The following is a 25,527-nucleotide window of genomic DNA, read 5'->3' on the forward strand; positions in this document are numbered from 1 at the left end:
TTGGGCGTGAGGATGAATCCACAAGCCCAGTTGCAGGTGGCAAAATGCTTGCTCTCTTCCCTGGCAACAGTGAGGATATTTCTGTTGAACCTGCAGGGGGTGTTAAGGAGCATGTGAGGCCTGCTATCTCTTTTCCTTTTGGTCGTATAGGTGAAATATGTAATACAAACAAGGTGCACTGCCCCCCCCCCCCCCCCCATAAGAATCAACAAAGTATTTCATGTTCTTCATTACAATAAAAAGTGCATAACCCATATAAAATATCTAATTCAAATAAATAAAAAGAAAAAACATGCAATGTGCAGAAATTAATAATGAGTGAACACATGTCCAAAAGTAAAAAATAATTCCTCAATTGGTCAGCGTAGTGATCCAATGCCAGTACAGAGTTTACATAGCAAACAAATTGTGCTCCAAGACATCTCCCAATGGTATTTACACACTCCTTAAGGAAAGTGATGACAGACGTGAACTTGCCCATGTAGATCACAGCTGACACAGAGGTTTCAAGTTGAGGGATTCAGACCTGTGTCTAAAATTGTGTTTTGCTCCCAAGAGAGTTGGGAATATGTGACAGTAGGGTGCCCTGTCATGGTGTGAAAAAGGTTGAGTGACAAGCAGGATTCTCATTTATACAGGTCGAGAAGCTCAAGGAGGCATGTTTGGTACAGAGAAAACTGTTTTTTTCAACATCCTCTGGGATTAGTAAGTTCTGATATGGGCCCTGTAGACCGGAGACAAAACAGACTTAGCAGGGATGAAGTCTCTAATACTGGGTCATGGTTTTGCTAGTAATCAGCACACTGATTGTGTAGGTATGCATAGTCCTTTTAGGAAAGGTATGGGCAACATAGCAGGACCATCTGTGGATAAACATGCAATGGCCTGAAGCCTGTGAGGCCAGTAGCAAGTCAGGAGGCTTACTGATTTTGCTAAGTAATGCTAAACACCCCTACAAGGGTAAAAATTTGTGTGATGTTTTGAACTTTCTTTTAAATAAAAGTGGACAACAAAGTTCCAAAATCAGCAATTAGCAAGTGACCGATACCTTGGAAGTGCTACCTTGAACTAATCTTCCCACAATATATAAAGGGTAGGTAACACTTAAAATTTACAACTATTTCAGAAAGTTCAGTTTCATAAAAAAAATAAAATAAATAAAAAAAATGATGTTTTAATTACAATTTAAAATTGTAGGTCCACCTGGAATAGCTGGAAGTCCTGGGTTGAAAGGATTGACTGGACCACCAGGAAAAGTTGGGCCCCAAGGGAGTAAAGGAGATGCAGGTAATATTGAATAAAAACAGAAGATTAATTGGGTTTTGATCATTAATTATTTTACAGGTATTTATATTGTATTTTTTTTATGATTCTAAATCGACAGAACCAGATTAAAGTGTATGTCAATGAAAATGAAAATTTCCCCCCATTTATAGCCCTTTCAAGACCTTGAAAGTACAGAACAATATCTGTTGAGTTGCCAGAGATGCAATACTGGCAACCAGTGGGTTTTAAGAGGCATTTTTCAGCTGTAAAAATGCTCTAACTCTGATAAGCTTAAAGACCCTAATAAAATGCCAGAAAACATAGAAAAACACGGCTATTCTGCGTTTATCAACTTTTTTGAGCCAAAAGCTTTTGTGGGAGTATAGTTTTGCTAAAAAAAAAAGCTAAACAACACTACAGCTAAAAAACACTGGAAAACGCAACTGCAAAAAAGCTGAAAAACTCCTTCTACAGCTACAGCTTTCTACTGGCGTTTTGATAACTCGGAGTGTGCATGATGCCTTAAATTACAACTTTTTTTTAGTTCTGGATATAGTGGAAAGGGATTAGAACACCTGCCAATGTTTTTTGCTGCCTATGCCCTCATTAGGCAGATTTGCTCTTTCTATTTGTTCTATTAATTGTTATCAATAAAAGTGAAAGTAAAAGAATATCCCAAATTTTGGGTTGAGACCAGAACAGTAATAGTAAATCTTCAATGGGAACACTAGTTCTAGTGACACCCTGAGATTTTCTCTCTTTGGAGGGATTTCCTCTCACCTCTTGTTTTGGCTATGAGACAGGAAGTGAAGGGAAATCTTCCCAATGGGACACTGATGGAAAAAAAAAAACTGAGAAGGGTTATTACCCTCTCTTACTCTATCCAAAATGAAAAAAAAAAATGTTTTGCCTTTAGTTCTACTCTTAGTAAGGCATTATTCAGTTTTTTTTATAAAACAGTCATAAAAACTGCTATAAATAAAGAGACGCTGAATGTTTGAATACAAGACACTGAAAGAATTATTTATTTAGACAGGTGAGCTTCCTATATACCCACATAGGGGTTGATTTACTAAATGCAAATCCACTCTGCACTACAAGTGCACTGCAAGTGCACTTTGAAGTGCACTTGGAAGTGCAGTCGCTGTAGATCTAAGGGGAAGATCTGAAATGAGGGGAAGCTCTGCTGATTTCTATAATCCAGTCATGTGCAAGCAAAAATGCTGTTTTTATTTCCCTTGTGTGTCCCCCTCAGATCTACAGCGACTTCACTTCCAAGTACACTTCTAAGTGCACTTGCAGTGCACTTGTAGTGCAGAGTGGACTTGCCTTTCGTAAATCAACCCCTATGTGTGTACAAAAGGCAGAGGTTGCACAGGCAGGGATTGCATTGGCAACTATATTCTTCGATAAAGTATTATTATTGGATTAAGTATTACACTTCGGCTCAGCCTAATCTAAAAAACTATTTTCTATCCCTCCACAGGTAATTTATGCTTTCAAAATCCACCTTTAACTGCAAATGATTAATTGTTTTCAATGTGTTTAATGGTAATCTATGCTTCCAAAATCCACCTTTAACTGCAACCGATCCACTGTTTTCAATGTGCTTAATGAAACTATGCTGTGTTCATTTTTTTTTTTACCTCTGTCCATATAACTGTGATGTTTATTTTGCTTTCATATTGTTTATACCTAAATTATGAGCTGATGTTATCTTTATAACCCTGCCCTTCTTCTTTCTTGGGCCCCATTCACACAGGCTTTCCAAACAGGTCCACCTATCAGTTTTTCAGCCGGACATGATCGAATGCTCCATTTACCCCATTGGGCAGCAGGTGTCAGAGGTGACATGTCTGCTGACACCCGCTGCTATCCGATCCGAGCCTGTCTATAAAATCCAGATGGATGGTAACCCTATTTTCCATCCGTCTGGCAGATCGGATCGGATGGGATTGGATGAAAAGGGACAGGCAGTCCGTTTTCATCTGATTTCCCCATAGAGCAGAGCAGGAATCTGACAGGTCCGTCTCAGCACAGTAAGCGGAGACGGACCTGCCACCCACCTGCTCAGCGGGGATCAGTAGATCGATCTCCCGCTGAGCAAAGTGGAGTCCGCCGGGCAGAACGCCCATGTGAAAGGACTCTTTCTGTTTCTGGTAGTCTTCCCTTGGTGTTCTGTTAGCTATGTACTGTATTCCTACTATACCATCCTAATTAATTCATTGGCAATACCCCCCACCCAACTCAGTATACATTTAGGCCTTTTCACAGGCAGGAATTGCATCGGCAACTCTTTTATCTTGGATAAAGTATTATTATTGAATTAAGTGTTACACTTCGGCTCAGCACTTGCAGAAAGCAAAAATCGGCAGCAGACAACTGCTGTCAGGGAAATGGCCGTAGGAGAACTGGCAACATTGCCAGTAATAGCAATGAACATTCCTGACTCAACTGACATAGCCCTCTGCTGGCCTGTCAGGGAAATGGCCTATAAAAGGATGCCATAGGATCAGACTCATTGCTGGATTATCTCTCAGCTTCCTGTGCTTCCTGTTTCCTGTTTGGATTTCCTGTTGTGACCTTGGCTTGTTCCTGATTCCGTTTGATCTCCTGCTCCTGGTTTGACCTTTGGCTTCTCCCACTGACCTTGCTTCTGTTACCTACCGTGTATGACCCCGGCTTGCTTAAAGACCTCGGCTATTCTGGTTGTATCCTGTGCATGACCTTGGCTTGTACCACGGTTCCCGCTGCCTGCTCCAGTCCCAGACCTCGGCCAGTACCTGTCTCCGCTACTAGAGACTATTCCTCGGCACAAGGTAGCCCCGCTGCTTCAGAGCCCTTGAAAGACTTATACCCTGCTGTGATTCCAAGCCTGTTCCAGTTCGCTCTCAGATTGCTCCTGGTTCTACCTACCTGCCTGCAGCTGGTAACCCGTGCCACTTGGGGCGCCACACCCTCTGTACCATCTCCAGGGGTGCGCCGCACTGAGCCGCAAGGGGAGACCTCTCAGCACCTCGGCCTCGGATCAGGTAAACCCTGACAGTATAATCCAGCCATGTCAGAGGCCGACAGAGGTGCTTCCCCACTTGAGGCTCTGTGCCAGCAGGTCACTGCCCTCACCCAGGCAGTACAGGGTCTACAGGAGGGATACTTCCAGCTGGAAGGTCGACTTCAACATCTGACAACTTATCCTGCTCCTGCAGACCTCAGTCCTCCATCCACCAGCACAGTTTCTGCTCCACCCCTTACGGGACAGCCGGTGTCCTCCCACACTATGCTTCCTCCTCCTGAGCCACGGGTGCCAATACCTGAACGCTTCTCCGGTGATCGGAAGAAATTCAGGGCCTTCAGAAACGCCGCCGACAAGCCAATCTTTGTCTCTACTGCAGAGGGTCCGGACACTTCCTACGAAACTGCCCAGTGAGACCCCGTAAGTTCCTCCCACAAAGTTCTTACTTCCAAGTATCCGGATCTTATCCGTCTCATCTCGTTCTTCCTGTCTCACTACAGGTAGTGGAAGAGGAGGTCCGGCTCCTAGCCATAGTTGATTCAGGAGCTTGCAGCTGTTTTATGGACTTGACTTTGGCCAGAAGACTCCGTGTATCCCTCTGTAATAAACGTCAGCGACTTGAGGTGCATCTGGCCGATGGTTCCTTGCCCAGTTCTGGACTTTTCACCCAGGAAACCAAGCCCATCCTCACAATAACAGACTCTGGGCACCAGGAATTCATTTGTTTTGACATCCTTTGCTCTCCCATGTTCCCCATTGTAGGGGGTCAGCCCCTTGAATGACTAACTCCATTACACTGTAGTTCTATTGAGAAATTCCCACAGACTGTCATGCATCTTTCAGCCACAAGATGTCACTGTTGTTGCTTTAGGTGAAGGGAGGAAGCAGGAAGTTCCAGGAAGGGTGTGGTGTTCGTCTCTCTATGGCTGTGCTGAGCTGAGGAAAGGTACTGCATGCTGTGGCCTTGAGAGGGCATATAGACTGTATAATCCTGGGACAGAGCAACAGGATCTTGCCAGTGAGGAGGAGACAGAACTGAACTGTGATACTACGGACAGCAGCTGAGAACCCGAGGAAGAGAGGAGAGAACATCCCAGAGCACCTCAAGCCAGTTACAGAGCAAGGGGCCAGACTGCAGTGACCTCCAAGTGACAGAACAAGATAAACTACTTGCAAAGAAACCCAGACCAGTGCATAAGAGACTGCAGCTACAGACAGCAAGGGACAGATCCAGAGACCTGACTACATCCACCATCACAGAGACTGAGATAAAGCAGCTGTACCTACAGACAGAACTGTGAGTGTACACCGGTGCTAACCTGTGGCAGGGAATAGAGCAGGTTTCTGTAGACAGAGCGTTGCAGCAACGTGTCCCAGTTAGCGGGAATCAGATAGGATCATATAACAGAGTAGCCTGTATTTCTGTGTGTGCGTTGGCGGGAGCGCCATTTTAAGTATCACGTTGCAGTTAACTTTGCTGTAAACCTATGTAATCTGTTATTACTGTTAACATCATTCTCCGGCCATTATACTCTGTTGGTTAATAAAGCCGGTATCTGCTTCAGCCTCTCTGTCTGCTGTACCGTACTTGAATTCTGCATTGCGGTCCCCTACTCTTCTGACCGCTACACCATCATCCTGGGAATTCCCTGGTTGCAGGACCATAATCCACATATCAACTGGGCCAAGAAGGAGATTTCCTTTCCCTCTTCCCACTGCCTGCAACACTGCTTCGTTCCCAGGGTTAGCAGTCCCGCCAGTTGTTCAACCATCCAATCAATTCCAGATGTCGGTCAGGCTATACCTACAGCCTATCACGAGTTTTTGGATGTTTTTGATGAGAAGAAGGCTAATGTTCTCCCACCTCATCGGCCTTACGACTGCCCCATTGAACTGCTTCCCGGTGCCGAGATCCTCTTCGGGCGTATATTTCCATTATCTGAGGTTGAGTTAGAGACTTTACGACTGTATATTGATGAGAACCTTGAAAAGGGATTCATCTGCCCTTCTTCCTCCCCCGCTGGAGCTGGAATTTTTTTTGTCGGGAAGAAGGATGGTTCACTAAGGCCATGTGTGGATTACAGGGAACTTAACAAAATTACTATTAAAAACCGGTACCCACTTCCCCTCATCCCTGAACTTTTCCAAAGGTTCCGAACTGCCCAGCTCTTTACTAAACTTGACCTATGGGGAGCTTACAATCTGGTTCGTATCCGGGATGGGGGACGAATGGAAAACAGCTTTCAGGACCCGGTTTGGACATTTTGAATATTTAGTTATGCCATTCGGATTATGTAACGCCCCAGCCACGTTCCAGGACTTCGTAAACTATATTTTCCGGCAATTTCTGGACTATTTCGTAATCGTTTACCTAGACGACATCCTCATCTTCTCTGCTACCCTGGATCTCCACAGAGCTCACGTGAAAAAAGTCCATGCGACTTTAAGGAAGCACGGTTTATACATTAAAGTGGAAAAGTGCGAATTTAAAAAGACTTCCATCCAATTCCTGGGTCTTATCATCTCTACCGAGGGAATCGCAATGGACCCAAAAAAGGTGAAAGCTATCCTTGAATGGCCAGCCCCTTCAGATAAGAAGGGTGTTCAACGATTCATAGGATTTGCTAATTTTTACCAAAGATTTGTAAAAGACTTTTCAGCTATCATTTCACCAATTACTCAGCTGACTCGTCAGCAGACCAGATTCAAATGGTCCCCAGAAGCTCAGGCAGCATTTGACAAACTCAAAGGACTGTTCACCTCTGCACCAGTCTTACAGCACCCAGATCCAGCTTTACCCTTTGTATTAGAGGTAGACGCCTCAGAAATAGCCACAGGGGCCATCTTGTCTCAGCGCCAAGGACCTAAGGCCTTACTCCACCCTATTGCCTTTTTTTCTCAAAAGATGAGCCCCTCAGAGAGAAATTACGATGTGGGTGACTGAGAACTGTTGGCCATTAAAACCGCCTTGGAGGAGTGGAGATATTTATTGGAAGGTGCCGCCCACCCAATTATGATCTTCACGGATCATAAAAATTTAGAATACCTGAGGGCCGCTAAACGTCTGAGACCACGACAGGCCCGGTGGGCTTTATTTTTCTCAAGATTTAATTTCCACATAACTTACCGACCAGGCTCCAAGAATGGAAAAGAAGACGACCTCTCCCGAATGTTCCCTGATACCCCCGAGTCTGTGGAACCAAGTACCATTCTGTCAGCACAACATTTTTTCCTGATCAAGCCAGAATTAAAATCCTCAATTAAACAGGCATCCACCCAGTATGCAGACACAAAAGTACCCTCCTTGGAGAGTCGAGACGGGTTTCTTTGGCACCAGGACAAAGTTTTCGTTCCCCAACCATGTCAGGTTCCAAGTTCTAAAGACTTTCCATGACCATCAGCTGGCCGGACATTTTGGTGTACGAAAGACCCTTGAGCTTATCCAACGCTCCTTCTGGTGGCCCAGTTTAAGGAAGGATTGCCAGTCTTACGTTAGCTCCTGTGTGGTCTGTCAGCGCTACAAGGGGTCCAACACCAAGTCCTGGGGTCTGTTAAGGCCTCTACCCATCCCTGAGAAACCCTGGAAGATGATCTCATTGGACTTTATTGTTGACTTACCTTCCTCTGGGGGTTTTACTACCATCTTGGTGGTAGTGGATCGTCTGACCAAAATGGCCCACTTCTTGCCCATGACCGGCACTCCATCAGCCCCGGAAACAGCAAAAATGTTCATCAAGGAAGTAATCAGACTACATGGGCTTCCGGATAATATTGTTTCCGATAGAGGAGTACAGTTCACCTCCAGATTCTGGAAGGATCTTTGTAAGACCTTGTCCATTAAAATATGTCTTTCTTCCGCTTACCATCCCCAAAGCAATGGCCAGACAGAAAGAACAAACCAGACTCTAGAACAGTATCTTCGTTGTTTCTGTACTTTTGCCCAAAATGACTGGATATCCCTTCTCCCATGTGCGGAGTTTGCATACAATAATTCAGTACATGCCGCCACTAACCAGTCCCCATTTTGGGCGAATTATGGGTTCCATCCCTCCTTTTTGCCCAATACCCTTCCTGAGGCATCTGTCCCTGCAGTCCAAGACTGGATTGATTCTATCCGGACGAACTACTTATTCCTTCAGGAGGCCATCCAGAAAGCACAAACAGATTACAAGAGGTTCTATGATAAAAAGAAAAGAACCTACCTTTAAAAAAGGGGACAAAGTGTGGCTTTCCTCAGCTAATCTGAAACTTTCCTGCCCATCCCGGAAAATGGGTCCAAGATTCGTTGGACCCTTTGAGATCAAAAGGGAGGTCAACCCTGTGGCTTTCGAACTGGTTTTATTAAAAAAAGAATAGCGCGCAAATGCAAAAGAAATAACTACCAAATCTGAAGACAATCCATAAATAAAAATGGGGGTTTGGTCCCACCATATGGCCATATCGTGCTCAAGCCCACTACTGCGTCAAAGTACCCCATTATCAGTGGGTCCTACACTATCCATGAAAAAGAGATGAATCCAGCCTTTCTAACCCTTGGAGATAATACTCCTTGCTGGGAAGGATGTGCAAATGCACTACAGGGGACTCCTCCTATATCCACTTGATGGTGGACACTGATTGAGTACAGGTGTGTGTGGGGGGGTGGGGAGGGTTGCTCAACCTCGATAGTCTGGTCAGACCGAATACATAATAAACAGGCAAAAAATTTGGGGGAGCATACCCATGTATTTCTAAAGCTGCTGCAGCTATGAACCAAAAGACATGTATATTAAAAAAAGAATAGCGCGCAAATGCAAAAGAAATAACTACCAAATCTGAAGACAATCGATAAATAAAAACCCCCATTTTTATTTATGGATTGTCTTCAGATTTGGTAGTTATTTCTTTTGCATTTGCGCGCTATTCTTTTTTTAATATACATGTCTCTTGGTTCATAGATGCAGCAGCTTTAGAAATACATGGGTATGCTCCCCCAAATTTTTTGCCTGTTTATTTCGAACTGGTTTTACCCAGCTCCTACAAAATTCACCCAGTATTTCACGTATCTCTGATAAAACCAGTTGTACCCAGTCCTTTTTCTGGTAGGGATGAATTGCCTTCTCCTCCAGTCCTGGTGAAAGGCGAAGCGGAGTACGAAGTAGAGGCCATAATGGACTGCAGAAAGAGAGGTAGAAAAACCCAGTACCTCATCAAGTGGAAGGGATATTCTGCAGAGGAAAATTCCTGGGAGCCTGCAGATAATGTGCATGCTCCTAGACTGATCCGGGAGTTCCACAACAGACACTCAGAGAGACTGGCCCGTTTGGCATCCGGAGGCTGCCCCTTGGGGGGGGGGCACTGTCAGGGAAATGGCCGTAGGAGAACTGGCAACATTGCCAGTAATAGCAATGGACATTCCTGACTCAACTGACATAGCCCTCTGCTGGCCTGTCAGGGAAATGGCCTATAAAAGGATGTCATAGGATCAGACTCATTGCTGGATTATCTCTCAGCTTCCTGTGTTCCCTGTTTCCTGTTTGGATTTCCTGTTGTGACCTCGGCTTGTTCCTGATTCCGTTTGATCTCCTGCTCCTGGTTTGACCTTTGGCTTCTCCCACTGACCTTGCTTCTGTTACCTACCGTGTATGACCCCGGCTTGCTTCAAGACCTTGGCTATTCTGGTTGTATCCTGTGCATGACCACGGCTTGTACCACGGTTCCCGCTGCCTGCTCCAGTCCCAGACCTCGGCCAGTACCTGTCTCCGCTACTAGAGACTATTCCTCGGCACAAGGTAGCCCGGCTGCTTCAGAGCCCTTGAAAGACTTATACCCTGCTGTGATTCCAAGCCTGTTCCAGTTCGCTCTCAGATTGCTCCTGGTTCTACCTACCTGCCTGCAGCTGGTAACCCGTGCCACTTGGGGCGCCACACCCTCTGTACCATCTCCAGGGGTGCGCCGCACTGAGCCGCAAGGGGAGCCCTCTCAGCACCTCTGCCTCGGATCAGGTAAACCCTGACAACTGCAAAACACAAAACTTTTTCATCTTTCATCCAGTCTGCTTCTTAGTCTCACCACTCTGTTTTATGCACTCCCTAATTCTTCTTCTCGCAGTTGCATCCTCTCTACTTAAACTCTCTCCTTCAACCCTCTTCTCCACCCCACAGCTTATACATATCACCCTTACTCCTGTCTTCACCTTATTACTGCACTCATCAACTCCTGCTAACTCTGAACCCACATACCAATAGAACGTCTAGGACACTGCGTTGTGTCCCCCCCCCCACACACATAAGTCACACTCCCAAATCCTGGACTGCCATCATTTACCTTTGGCCAACATACCCAGCACCTCCTATCCTCTGACAGCAGAGGAAAATCTGGTTTCTATTCCTCCTGCCTAGAGCTAGCCTCCCCTTTCCCCCTAGAGCTAGCCTCCCCTTTCCCCCTTTATCCCTTTTGGAACACCCGCTCTATTTGTAACAAACTCACCTCTGTCCATGACCTATTTATCTCAAACTTCTAAAACCTTCATCTACTCCCCTCTTTGTCCCTCTGCTCATTTTAAGCTCACTATATTTGTCTATTTTCTCCAGTTTTGTTGAGAATTGCTGTGACCTATCAGCCTCCTAAACCGGTATCAGGCTTCCTTGATGACTTCTCTGCCTGGTTACCCTACTTTCTCTCTTATGAAACGCCCACAATCATTCTTGGTGACTTCAACATCCCTTCAACATCCCTATTAATCTTACCACACTTAGCTACTTCTAAACTTCTGAGCCTAGCCTCCTTTTTTTTAACCAAAAACAATGGTCCCACGCTTCAACTCACTCTGATGGCAACTATCTTGACCTCATATGCTCCTACCTATGCACTCCTCTCAACCTCTTCAACATCCCTTTTCCTCTTTCTGATCACCAGTTTATTGGTTTCACTCTCTCCTTGTCTTCCTCCTCCTTGCCTTCCAACTACCAAACAATTATCCACAGAAGCCTTCACCATCTTAACCCTTCGCTTCGTTTCTCTGCTACAGATTGTCTCTATGACAAAATCGTATCCCTGTTCTGCCCCAACCTGGCCACTTCTGTCTACAACAGTTCACTGTCATCCACCCTGGATACTTTGGAATCCTTATTACACACAGAATCAAGCCCTGGCCGCTACACACTTAGCAGACAGACAATATAAGAAGCCTCAAAAAACGTAGCAGTGCTCTTGAGCATTTGTGTCATAAGACTAAGTCACAGCAAGATTTCAGCCAATATAAATCTGCCCTTTAAAAATACAATTCCTGCCTCCACACTGCCAGCAGACCAAATTTATCACTCTCCTTAACACCCTCTCAGACTGTCCCCATCATCTCTTTTCTACCTTTATCGCTCTACTTCGTCCTCCATTACCTCCACCCACGAACTTACTCACTACACAGGAGATTGCCAATCACTTCAAAAATAAGATTGATACAATTTGTGATGAGATCTCCACTGCACAGATATCTTCCTCACTTTAACCCAGCTCCTATAGAGGAAGTCACTAAACTTTTTTCTAATGCCCACAAACTTTCTGCCCCCTGGACCTTGATCCTTTTAAAATACTACAGTCACCCTCTGGCTCTATCCTATATTTTTTAACTTGTCCCGCCTGCAGCACTCCACAGAAACTGCTCTCCTAAAACTCACAAAGGACTTACTAACAGCTAAAACCAATGGTCACTATTCTGTACTCTTACTCTTGGACCTCTCCGCTTTCTTTGATACAGTTGACCACCCCCTCCTCCTTAAAAAACAAAATTTGCTTGGTCTTGGTCTTTGGGAATCTTACCTATCGCAACGTACCTTCAGTGCCACTTACAACCTAACTTACTCCTCTCCAACTCCTCTTACCATTGGGGCCCCCCAAGATTCTGTCCTTGGACCTCTACTATTCTGGATCGACACATCCTACCTGGGTTAGCTGATAACCTCTCATGGCTTCCACTACCATTTCTATGCTGGTGACACCCAAATCTATATCTCTACCCTTCAGCTCACCCCATCATTCTCTTCACTAATCACTGATTTACTAGCAGACATATCAGCCTGGATGTCACATCACTTCCTCAAACTGAATCTATCAAAAACCAAGCTCATAATATTTCCTCCCACACGTGCCCCTTCACCTGAATTCTCTGTCAAGATCAATGGAACAACTATCAGTCCTTTCACACATGCCAGGGTGTTAGGGGTAACCCTGGACTCTGAACTGCCCTTTCAGGCCCACATCCAATCCCTGTCCAAATCATGCCACCTTAACCTCCAAAACATATCTAGAATATGCCCCTTTTTAATCAATGACACCACCAAGCTTCTAATTCACTCCCTGGTTATCTCTCATCTCGACTACTGCAGCTCCCTCCTCATTGGATTACATTACATATACTAACCTCCCTTCAGTCTACAATGAATGCCGCTTCAAGACTTTTCCATCTTACCAACCATTCAGTGTCCTCCACCCCTCTCTGCCAATCCCTCCACTGGCTTCCACTCACCCAACAAAAAAAATGTAAAGTACTAACAATAGTTTACAAAGCCGTCCACAACTCTGCCCCCAGCTACATCACTAACCTGATCTCAAAATTGGCAATGAAACATGCTGAACGGGGCCTAGTCTGTAATGTAATTTCGTCTGTTGTATCTGGATGGTGTGGCGTTCTCTGCTTATGTAGTTTGTCTCCACTTGTCCCAGATTCAGTCAGAATATAATACATTTGTTTGGCTTAACAAGCCCCCCAGATATTCTAGAGCTGTTTCATATTGATCCCATAGGGGAGAGGGTCTGGGATTGCCACAGATTTGGTTTTATTATTTTGCCTCCTAACTAGTGCAACTAGTTCAATGGAATATTCCACATTCTAAGGTTCTATGGCTCAAATTTGAAAGCAATATATCTTGCCATATTTCCTGCCTGATTTGCTTTGGCTAACAGAACTTTTGTACAAGAACTACTGAAATGTAATCTATTAGTGGCTCAGTCACTCAAACTCTGGCACCTCTACAAAGATAAGTATCACCTGGTATCTTACGTTTCTCCATGGTCATCATATTTGGGTGACCCCAGACTTGTAATAGCATTTTCCAGACCTTACAGCTTTCATTGGTGCAAAACTCATGAGGTAATTAATCTATCAAATTTTCAGGAGGGTTCTTCATTTTCCCACCTCCAACAGTTGAAATTATTACCTCCCTTTAAATGTTATCACTATTTACAAATTAGATATCTTTTTGCTACACATTATGCACTCTCTCTACCCGATTCTTATACCATATATGAGAATTTATGTCATAAACGCGCTCATGGGAAGGGATTGATTTCATCCCTATATAATTGTTTTGCCGCAGAGGCCACCCCTTCTAAACTTTCTTATATAATCGGGTTGGGAGAGGAGAGTGGGGAGCAATTCACGGAGCAGGAGTGGGACATTATGTGAACAAACCTTAGGAAATGTACCAGATATGTGACACTTCAAGATACAGCACTTGAATTGTTCATAGGTGGTACTATACCCTGCTTAGGCTTTCTACTCTTTATTAAAAATATGAAGCGTGGAATGAACCTTACATGTCAGCCCTATTTAGGCATCATACTCAATAGATACTGCACAAAAGAAAACAAGGGAATCCACCAACCCCACGGAATAAATCCCAGTGTAAGGAGGAGACCACAAAATGTGACTAAATTTTTTTTTTTGTCAAAATAGAAAACAGCAATGATATGCAAACATTCAATAAAATCACAAAATGTTGTTAAAAAATGTAAAATATCACAATAAAAACCATATATAGGTTTGTCATGGGCCATATCCTGACTTATTGTCAATTGCATATAATCAACATCATGTGAAAGTGTAGGATTGATGTGTTTTGCATGGCTTGCTTCCTCAGGATCCACGCTTGTATATACACAGTTGATATAGCTGAACAAACAAAAAAATTAACATTATCCATATAACAACTATGTGTCTTAATCAGTAGCTATAAATACCAATTGTGTATACTTTTACACACGGTTAAGAAGAGGAAATTTCTCTCTCTCTCTCTCCCATCTCAACCAACAAGTTAGAGGGGCTTTTAAACTAGGTGATGGGGGGGAGGGTACAGATGTAGAATTAGCCAGTGGGGAGAAAGGGTCAGCGGGCACAAATAGGGACATTAGCGGTAGGGTGTTCAGATTTCCTAAATCCAAGGTGGGTATGGGGAAAAATCGCAAGAGCAGCCTAAAAACAATGTCAAACGAGGATGTAGTATGCAACCGGACAAAATTACCGTACGAGGTTTGTATATCAATGCTAGAAGCCTTGCCAACAAAATGGGAGAGCTGGAGCTGCTGATGTATAAGGAGGACTTTGATTTTGTGGGGATTACAGAGACTTGGTTTGACAGCTCTCATGATTGGCTGGCAACCATTCAGGGGTATTCCCTTTATCACAGAGATAGAGAAGGTAAAAAAGGGGGAGGGGCATGTCTGTATATTAGGAACAATGTACAGGTAAATATGAGGGATGATATTAATAATGGAGCTATGGACGAGGTAGAATCCCTATGGGTAGAACTTCAAAGGGAAGGCACTATGGGAAAAGTAATATTGGGTGTATTAGGGGGAGGCAGATCTCCTTTCACAGATTGGATTAGCAGCAAGGATGGGAAATGCCATTATAATGGGGGACTTTAATTATCCAGATATAGACTGGGCAGAAGGAACCGCACATTCATCCCAGGCTTGGCAGTTCCTAAATGTTTTGCAGGACAATTTCATGGGTCAGATGGTGAACGCACCGACAAGAAACAATGCGGTACTTGACCTACTGATTACCAACAATACAGACCTGCTCACGGATATAGAAATATGGGGCAACTTAGGAAACAGTGACCATAGGTCAATTAGTTTTAGTATTAATCATAGTAATGGGAAACACAAGGGTAATATAAGGACACGGGGGGCCGGATTTAAAGAAACTGCAGCTTCAAACATCTATGACGTGTTTCAGTTTCGCCGCGTTCAAATCAATTAACTGGCGCTGCGGCGAATTGGCGAGTAAAACAGCAATAATGAATTCCGCCGTCAGCGGGATTCACTTACGATCGCGGCTTCGCCAATTCGCAAACTTATGTCTTCCTGCTTATAGCAGTTTCACATAGCGATGTGGGCTAGTGGATTAGTGCACACATCACATGTCTGTAATTCATCTCCCTCTGCTGTAGGTTCGAGGCTTACCATCTCCACCTACTTTTTTTATTTTCTTTTTTTGTTTATATTGCTAAAATGGAACGGATTACATCATATATATTGCTAAATAATGTTACACTCAGAAGCGCTTGCAAGCTTACACCATTTTAAGTGTTTTTTTGATCTTGTCTGTGTGTCGAATCGATCTTATGAAGGAAAGTACCAAAGGCAAGTGACCAAACCCCTACCCTACTTCAGGGCAAGATGAAACCTCACAATTTTACCATGGTCTTCTTCCCACATTCCATACAATGTTTAGTTCTTTAGCTATATGTGCTTTTTAGCCTTAACACACTCCATTTTTTCCACCATACAGCTTTATTCTGCACAATAGCTAAGTGCTTTGCAACTTCACTGCAGTTCACAACGTCATGGGTTCAAATCACATCACTACACTTGGGATCTCTTTTCACTCTCATTTTTTTAAACAGTTTTTTTAAACTATCTTGAATTTGGGGGGGGAGGGGGGTGTCCTACCCAAATTTCAAGCACATCAATGGAAACAACACAATTTTGATTTTATGAGTGTGGTCCTAGTTTTATCGAGATGCAATTCTTTACATATTTACCATGGTTCTTACAATTTCTTGACCAATAAACATAGGTGTCTGATATTGGACTCTCTCCATATTTCAACAACACAGGCCCTCATAGTCCAACACTACATTTGCCTCACACCTCAACACAACACTGTCACATCCCTACTCTACATTACAACCCCTCACATCACCAGTACAAGCAGCATGCAAAGTGCAAAACTCCGGCCTTGGCAGCTTAATGGGCCATACACTAACAATTTGTCTAGACTTTTTCCTGTAGACTTAACCAAACCATATAATAGAAGCTCAAACCTCAACACTTTCAATTTGGATGCAATCAGGCAGGCCCTTGCACTACATAGAAAATGTCAATCGGAAGGATAAAGTCTTCTCTAAATCTTACAGTGTGGATGGCCCTTTTGTCTGTAGGCACCCACACAAAACAAAAAAATACATGTTCAATTCTAATGTATTTATTTATTTGAGAATGACAGCAGAAGGAGGGATGCAGCAAAAGAATATTGTCACTCTCCAGTCCGTGTGCCTTTACAGCGCCAGACCACGATCTTTGCTCCATGGCTACGGGATTCTGATGTCTTCCACAACTTCCGGCAGAGTTCAGAATCCATTCTGCACCTCTACCAGCTCATAGGGGACAGGCATGGCAAGGTTGCTGGGCAGCTTCCAAGCCACTTTCGAAGTTCCAGGGTGTTCATGTTGGTCATTGGCCATGTGCCTTACCAAATATCCACTGACCACAAAAGAAAATGAGTGGAGTCCATCAAGGTGGGTTTCTACCACCTACACCCGCAAGCAGTACCACTCCTGGAAAAATAAAACAAAGGATAAGACATTTCATTATGAAAATCACATCTTAATGCCTGTTTGCTTCATTCTGAACTTCATTTAATTTCGACATCACGAGTGAAATAACACATTTTATGCCAACTTACACAAACCAGAAATCATTAATGTAAACATTTGAATACACACCTGTGACGCCAGACAGCCCATCACCACAGGCTTCCCATGGTACGTGCCATGATTCCAAGATGTTGATGTTCTGGAAAATTACAACACCATAAGATACCAAGCAGCCGTTCATGTTATCAATAACTACACAGGTGGCATAGACACAAATAAACACCTGCCAGCTCTTCTCAGCCCTTTACACTATTCACAATACCAACATGTTTATGGTTAGAGGTGCATGTTTTTGCTCAAGTAACACAATTTTACCAATGTTGACTACACTTTATCTACAATGGCAAGTGTCATTGGCAGATGATAATCACCCTCTGTCTCCCTGTGAGTGGCACCTCTGCTAACTAGCTAATTAATACACATGCCCTATCTTGACCGGTTACAGTACTTACATGTAAAGTGGCTAGCAACCAGGGTATTCCGGGTGGCCATACCGGCAGCGGTGCTCCGCCGCCTGGGGGCCGCCGGCTGACGGACCTCTGGCTCCCTCTCCTCCGTCAGCTCCCAAGAATCATCCCGGGCAACGCACATGTTGTGCAACACGCAGCACGCCAGGATGATCTTGGAAGCCTTTGTAGGAGAGTACAGGAGTTCACCCCCAGGCCGGGCCAAGCAGAGAAACCGGGACTTGAGAAGACCTATGGTCAACTCAATGATACTCCGGCTTCTCCGCAAGGCCCTGTTGTAATTCCTCTCTGCTGGGCCCTGGGGGTACCTGATTGGAGCCATCAGCCACGTCAGCTGCGGGTAACCAGCATCCCCTGAAAAATAAGAAAAATATACATTAGTTATTCATATCATGTGACTTTAGATGACTCCTCAAAATGGGAGACAATTAGGCATTTTACTAAACAACCTGCTCGTCTGTTTGCAAAAAATCATATGAAACATCTCAACTCTGTCTAACTGCCTAAATCACTAATACAAATGGGAAAAAGGACACACAAAGTGGTGGGTTTCTCTTGCAAGTTACAACTTGGCCCCTATTCTGTTCCTATTACATTAGCCTAGGTCTTACTTCTGGAATATATCTGCAACTAGAGTGAGGAAACCAATATTGACTCACTTATGCAAAGTACTTTGGGGATATGGCAATACCATTGGAATCATTTGTAGGTTTTCTTTGGGTGGCTAGAGGACACCATTTACACATTGGTTAACCACCTTCATTGGACTCAAAGACAACTTTGCAAATCTTTCTTTTGTGAGCTGCTAAGCTGCTGATCTGGTTGTGTGTGAACAGCCTGACAACTAATAACACATCCATTTTAGGTAGGCTTTGCTTAAATCAGGGTGTACACCGATGTAGCTTATTCCTATGTCTATGTAATCTTACAGTTTATGTTGTTAAGACAAAATACTTTACCAATAAGCCACCCTTCGGGCATTTGTCCACTTTCAAACACCTCGTACAGAGTACTTGTTCTTAACATACTGGAATCATGGCACGACCCTGGGTGACCAGTGTTGACACTCATGATGCGCTGTTTGGCGTCACACACTAATTGGACGTTCACAGAGTGGTACTGCTTGCGGTTCCGGTATTCACTTTCGTGGCTCCTTGGGGGCCTAATGGCTATGTGGGTGCCATCGATTGCCCCTAGGATTTGCGGCATGTGTGCCCGCCGGTAGAAACCCAACTTGACTTCATTCCACTCATTTTCATTCTGTGGCCAGTGGATAAAATTGGGCACTATATCCACTATGGCATTAATGACCAACATGAACACCCTTGAAACTGTGGGCTGGCTAATGCCCATGATACTTCCCGAAGTGGCTTGGAAGCTGCCACGCCCTAAAATATACAAAGTGGCCAGCAATCTGGCCATGCCGGGCACCGCATGGCCGCGCTGTGTGTCCGGGTCAATTTTCTCTGCTATGAGCTGGTAGAGGTGTAGAATAGTTCCTCGCTCGAGCCGGAACTTCCTCCTGACATCAGAATCCCGCAGCTTGTCCAAATAGATCCTTGGAGCAAAAATGCGTGGCTGGCGAGGTAAGGGCACACGGACTGGAGGTGCTGCTGCTGAAGGTGCTGCTGCTGCTGCTGCTGCAGCTTCCCCACCTTCTGCTGCCTCCTGTGCCAGGGCCTCCTCAAACAAGGCACCAATAAATGCCAGCATTGCACCATCTAATGCGTCTGGGATATCGTCCTCCATTTTGAACGCGCAAATTCGCGAATGCGCAGATATATATAGAAACGGCCGCTAATTATCACACCTGTGAGCCAGCTATAAAAGGAGCACATGGCCAATATGGCTGCTGGATGTTATAGATCGATGTTTCTTATGTGCTAGCAAGACCCTGTGACCCACAACCTACATTATCTGGAGGTAAGACAATTGTATCTCTCTCTCCCAAAAAAAAGGAAGGAGACAATTTGTACTTATCTTGGGTGTGCTTAAGTTGTCTATGGTGAATCCCCTCCAACCCACAATAGCTTGGGAACCCCTCAAGTGTCTTTTAATCATTGGCAGTTGGCCCCATGTGCATGTGGTTTGGACATGTGTTTTCTCATGTTTGTTAAAGGTGTGCAGTCTAGATTTGGCATCTAAACCTGCCCCCTTACCTTCCCAGCTTCCAAAGACACCATTTTTGCTTTCCTGATAACTGTAATTTATTATGTGCACGTATGTAGGTCATGCGATTTCTCATGTATGTTTAATGTTTGCAGCCTCCTTTTGCCTATAAAGGATTACACCACCACCACCACCACCACCACTGTGTTTGTGACATTAGGTAAGTGTTTGGAGGGCCTCGTGTGATTTGTACCCCTATGCGTTTTCTTATGTGGTTTTTTTTTACATTTCTTTGCAGCCTCTTCTGCTCTTTAACACCACCACCACCACCACCACCACCACTGTGTTTGTGCCATTAGGTAAGTGTTTGGAGGGCCTCGTGTGATTTGTACCCCTATGAGTTTTCTTATGTGTATTTTTTGTACATTTCTTTGCAGCCTCTTCTGCTCTTTGCCACCACCACCACCACCACCACCACCACCACTGTGTTTGTGCCATTAGGTAAGTGTTTGGAGGGCCTCGTGTGATTTGTACCCCTATGAGTTTTCTTATGTGTTTTTTTTTTACATTTCTTTGCAGCCTCTTCTGCTCTTTGCCACCACCACCACCACCACCACCACCACTGTGTTTGTGACATTAGGTAAGTGTTTGGAGGGCCTCGTGTGATTTGTACCCCTATGCGTTTTCTTATGTGTTTTTTTTTTACATTTCTTTGCAGCCTCTTCTGCTCTTTGCCACCACCACCACCACCACCACCACTGTGTTTGTGCCATTAGGTAAGTGTTTGGAGGGCCTCGTGTGATTTGTACCCCTATGCGTTTTCTTATGTGTTTTTTTTTTACATTTCTTTGCAGCCTCTTCTGCTCTTTGCCACCACCACCACCACCACCACCACCACCACCACCACCACCACTGTGTTTGTGACATTAGGTAAGTGTTTGGAGGGCCTCGTGTGATTTGTACCCCTATGCGTTTTCTTATGTGTTTTTTTTTTACATTTCTTTGCAGCCTCTTCTGCTCTTTGCCACCACCACCACCACCACCACCACTGTGTTTGTGCCATTAGGTAAGTGTTTGGAGGGCCTCGTGTGATTTGTACCCCTATGAGTTTTCTTATGTGTTTTTTTTTTACATTTCTTTGCAGCCTCTTCTGCTCTTTGCCACCACCACCACCACCACCACCACTGTGTTTGTGCCATTAGGTAAGTGTTTGGAGGGCCTCGTGTGATTTGTACCCCTATGCGTTTTCTTATGTGTTTTTTTTTTACATTTCTTTGCAGCCTCTTCTGCTCTTTGCCACCACCACCACCACCACCACCACTGTGTTTGTGCCATTAGGTAAGTGTTTGGAGGGCCTCGTGTGATTTGTACCCCTATGCGTTTTCTTATGTGTTTTTTTTGTACATTTCTTTGCAACCTCTTCTGCTTTTTTTGCCACCACCACCACCACCACCGTGTTTGTGCCATTAGGTAAGTGTTTGGAGGGCCTCGTGTGATTTGTACCCATATGCGTTTTCTTATGTGTTTTTTTTTTTTCCTTTTCTTTGCAGCCTCTTCTGCTCTTTGCCCACTACTACCACCACCACCACGACCAAGTCTGTTTGTGCCATTAGGTAAGTGTGTTCTGTAACTGTTCACTAATTATACTGTATATGAAGAGCAATCTGCAAATCCTGTTTTTTCTGTTTTCTCTTTTGTCATTTCAGATTTAGGAGTTTGGGGCTCTTTGCTGCTGCTGGACAGCCAGATTCTCTGCCCACCTCGTGCTCCCATGGCCCCACCCACTGGAAGGATGAGAAGGGCCAGGGGGGCCAGGGGGGCCAGGGGGGCCAGGGGGGCCAGGGGGGGCAGGGGGGGCAGGGTGGGCAGATCGTCTGGCTCTGGTGTGAGGGAGGCTCCAGCTGTATCCATGAGGGAGTCCACCATCCCCATCCCGGAGGAGGAAGCCGGGGGAGGTGGTAACACACCAAGTGGACAAGCTGGCTCTTCTGACAGTAGTCCTGGAGCGGGTCCGTCCACCAGAGTCAGCTTGTCCACATTAACCCGGCTTCCCCGTTTCACCCACAATCAGTGCTGTGCCCTGGTCCACGCCTATATGGCCAGATATCAGGCGATACATGGGACCAGGGCCGCGTCTTACTCAGTAACAGAGAAGAACAGATTGTGGGATGAAATCCGGGATGCTGTAAATGCACTGGGTGAAGCACCTCGCCACCGTGACAGTGTGCGGAAGAAGGTCAACGACATCTGTGGGTCCGTTCGGAAGAAGCTAATTGCATGGGCTGCGGAGGGTCTTTATGACCGTCAAGGTCGGCTGGATGAACGTGCACGAAGTTCTCTCTGGGATTATCAATTACCTTTCTTGAACATCATAGGACCCGATACCATCTTTCCCAGAGAGGACTTAGATTCGGATGCTTTGCACCGAGGTAGGATATTATCTTGGATGTCAATTGTGTGAGTTGTTTGGAAAAGATTAACTACTATCCTATGTGTGACATTAAGAGAATGTGATACTTGCCCTTCCAATTGTCCTTTTTTTGTTTTCCCCAACCTGCAATTTGTTCATCTGTAGCACGGATCTCAGCCCCTCCACAGCCCATGCAGCTTGGCGAACCAGACGGACTCACAGGTGTTGACATCAGTGCTGACCCTCCTCCTGGTAGGTCCAATATCATACTGTGCCAAACAATGTAGATGTTTTTTTTTGGCCAAGATAGCTCATATTGCTATGTCCTTTACAGAAGATCCGCAGCAGGGAACACACCCAGTGCAGCTAGGCCTGGAGGAAGGTGTTGGTATGTCTAGTCAAATAATGTTTTTTTGAATCTTATTAACCCCATTAACACACATGTTTTTTCTTAGGAAAGAGTGTTGCCTTTTAGATGTTTACCCTGCAAAACACAGTTGACAGCATTAATGGGTGCCGTCATTAGTAGGCAGACCAAGCCTTCTTAACCTTTGGGAGGGTTTAGCAAGTGTCCTATGAGCCCAGGAAAGCACTTTTGAATGTTTGGCCTCAATGCTTCATTCATGAAGCTAGGAGGGCAATCTGGCCATAATCATTACTGACTAAGGTTATGTACTAAACATGTTTTTTTTTTTTTTTTTTAAAAGAACATCAGGCCCCTCTTGACGTTGCAGCTGGAGTTGGATCAGGAGCTGGCGACGATTCTGCATCCAGTGCTGTGGTATGTGATATAAGGGAACAAGGTGCACATGTAACATTTCAATGGTAGCATTGATTTTGGACTAGATGTGGCTTACATTGTGTGTGTTAAATTAGTGCTATGACATTCTGACGATGCACCAGCACAACAAGAGTTCTATCTTGAACATCAGGGAATTATGTTATAATTTGGTGTGCCACTAATGTTCCAAAAACATCCAGGATCTTTAAAGTCCGGCCCGTCTTTGATTTTCCAGGTCCAAATTCATGGGTATCGTTTGGTTGGGTTGTCCTCTAGCCGATTGATGGCAAGATTTTAGACAACATACGTAGATGTATAAAGTCATTGGTGTAGTAACAGATTTACCAAAAGCATAAACAACCTACCACACCAGGGTTAATTGGGAACACCTTCATGTTGAATCTTTTTTGCCTTTGTCATATTAGTCCTACCAATATAATATGTACCCATTATCAGAAGTGTTGCTAGCTTGGATAATCTTACAATGAACAAGTACTCATTAGAAGCACATCAAACTTTTCAACGTTCTGCTTGGGGTGTTAAGTTGTCAAACTAATCTGAAATATTTAGTCATGATGTTTGATAATGATTTGGTCTATTTCTTCTGCTTTCAGGTAGCCTTAGATGCAGAGGGATTGTCACCTACCCAACTTCGTCCATCTATGCTGGATGTAGCCGAGAGGCTGCTTGATGAGTATCAGGTCCAAAATGAGTTAAGGAGGCGTACTCAGCAATCTACTGAGGCAGTACGTCTGCTCGGGCTCATACAGGAATCTGTAGCAACAATGGTACAGGTTCACCAGGATATGTTACAGGTTCAACAGGATATGCGTAACAGCTTGGTAAGTTTAGCAGACCAGCATCAACGGGATCGGCAAAGTGTTGACACTCAGGTGCTGGCCACACGCCAATGCCTGTTTGGATCTGAAGATGCCCCATTGGCAGAGCCCTCCCAAACATCTCACTCACCTGCCACTGCAGGTTGTGGTAGTGGGAGGGTAATGCCAGTGTTGGCCACTTGTCAGGCAGCTGGGGATGGGACAATTCCTCCTGTAGCCACTCCTAGCACTTCACACTCCGTTCGGACTCCCACACCCCTCAATGAGCAATCCTCCTGCACAACCTCAATGCGCACTGGTTCCACAGTACCCCTTCCACCTGACTACATTCCCTCCACACCTTTATCACTTCACTCCTCCCCAGGCCGTTCTTCTTTTTTGTCACCAATGCGACATGTCGTTTGCCCCCGCACCGTGGACCACAACAACCAATCAACCACCACTCCCCACACATCTTCACAACCCTTGCACCACCAGCAGCATCAAATAGCCTTGGAGCAGCAACGATCCCATCTCATGGTAATGGCACACGTTACCCAAATTCTTAGGCTGAGCACAGAGCAGATGGGACTATTGGCACAAGATCTTCAGTCTGGGACATTTCCAGGGTTCAACACCCTGCATCAGCAGCAGCCTCAGACACAAGATCTGATTCTAATGGGCCACTTTACCAGAACTCTAAGGCTAACCCCAGAGCAGATGGGACTATTGGCCCACCATTTGATGGCAGGAACCTTTCCATTGCTCACCACACTGCTTCAGTCACCACCACCACCACCAACTTAATTTCTTTTTTTTTTTTTTTTTTGGTTTTGTTAATGATTGTTACATTGGCCAATTTGTGGGGCCATTTTTTTTTTAAATTTGAGGGTGGCACAATATGATTTCTTATAGTGCTTTTTTTGGGGATGAAATAAAATTTTATGCAAAATGATTAGTTTGTGTTTGCTCTTTGGTTTTTTAGGAGTGTTGGTGGCCAAGTAATGGCCCTGGTTAATGTAGGCATTTATACACACGTGCTTCTCGATCTCCAAACATATGATTTCATGTAAATTTAGATAACTCAATGTTCACATAACGACCCAAGAAAAGGTCTCCCTTCAAATGTAGCTTCAAAACAAGTCTCAAGGCTAACATAAACCAAAGCCAACATACTAACAATTACAGACCACACCACTCAAGTAAACAAATACAACACAAAAGACATTCGATGTGTACACCAAAAAGAAAACTTGGGTAATAAAATAAATGTTTTAATAACACATGTGGGTGTCTACCAACTGTAGCGTACAAAAAATATATTACAATATATAATAGAATGAACTAAATTGCCAATGTAACATTTGTGTTGCAAAGAGCAACATACTTAAATTTAATTTAGATAAACATTTTAAACATTTTTTATGTTTTGACATCATTTTTTGGAAGGTTTTCACAAAAACAATTCTTTTTTGTAAACATTTGTGGTTTTTTCCGTTGCCATAAAAACAACAAGGCTTATTTGTAAACATTTTTGGTTTTGTCGGTTGCCATAAAAACAACAAGGCTTATTTGTAAACATTTGTGGTTTAGTTTGTTACCAAAAACAACAAGGCTTTTTTGTAAACATTTTTGGTTTAGTTTGTTACCAAAAACAACAAGGCTTTTTTGTAAACATTTTTGGTTTAGTTTGTTACCAAAAACAACAAGGCTTTTTTGTAAACATTTTTGGTTTAGTTTGTTACCAAAAACAACAAGGCTTTTTTGTAAACATTTTTGGTTTAGTTTGTTACCAAAAACAACAAGGCTTTTTTGTAAACATTTTTGGTTTAGTTTGTTACCAAAAACAACAAGGCTTTTTTGTAAACATTTTTGGTTTTGTCGGTTGCCATAAAAACAACAAGGCTTATTTGTAAACATTTGTGGTTTAGTTTGTTACCAAAAACAACAAGGCTTATTTGT

The 25,527-nt window shown here is 44.1% G+C and overlaps 1 protein-coding gene across 1 annotated transcript in view; it reads left to right on the top strand.

The window, feature by feature from the left end:
* LOC309563643 (pulmonary surfactant-associated protein D-like) overlaps positions 1–25,527 on the top strand; it is a 129,928-nt gene that overhangs the window by 12,705 nt on the left and 91,696 nt on the right. Inside the window, exon 3 of the mRNA XM_082268217.1 lies at positions 1,198–1,287. Within this exon, the coding sequence (XP_082124343.1) occupies positions 1,198–1,287 (90 nt within the window). The remainder of the gene's footprint in view (positions 1–1,197; positions 1,288–25,527) is intronic.

Source organism: Pelophylax lessonae (genome assembly GCF_965119305.1).
Source record: "Pelophylax lessonae genome assembly, chromosome: 9".
Classification (NCBI taxonomy): domain Eukaryota; kingdom Metazoa; phylum Chordata; class Amphibia; order Anura; family Ranidae; genus Pelophylax; species Pelophylax lessonae.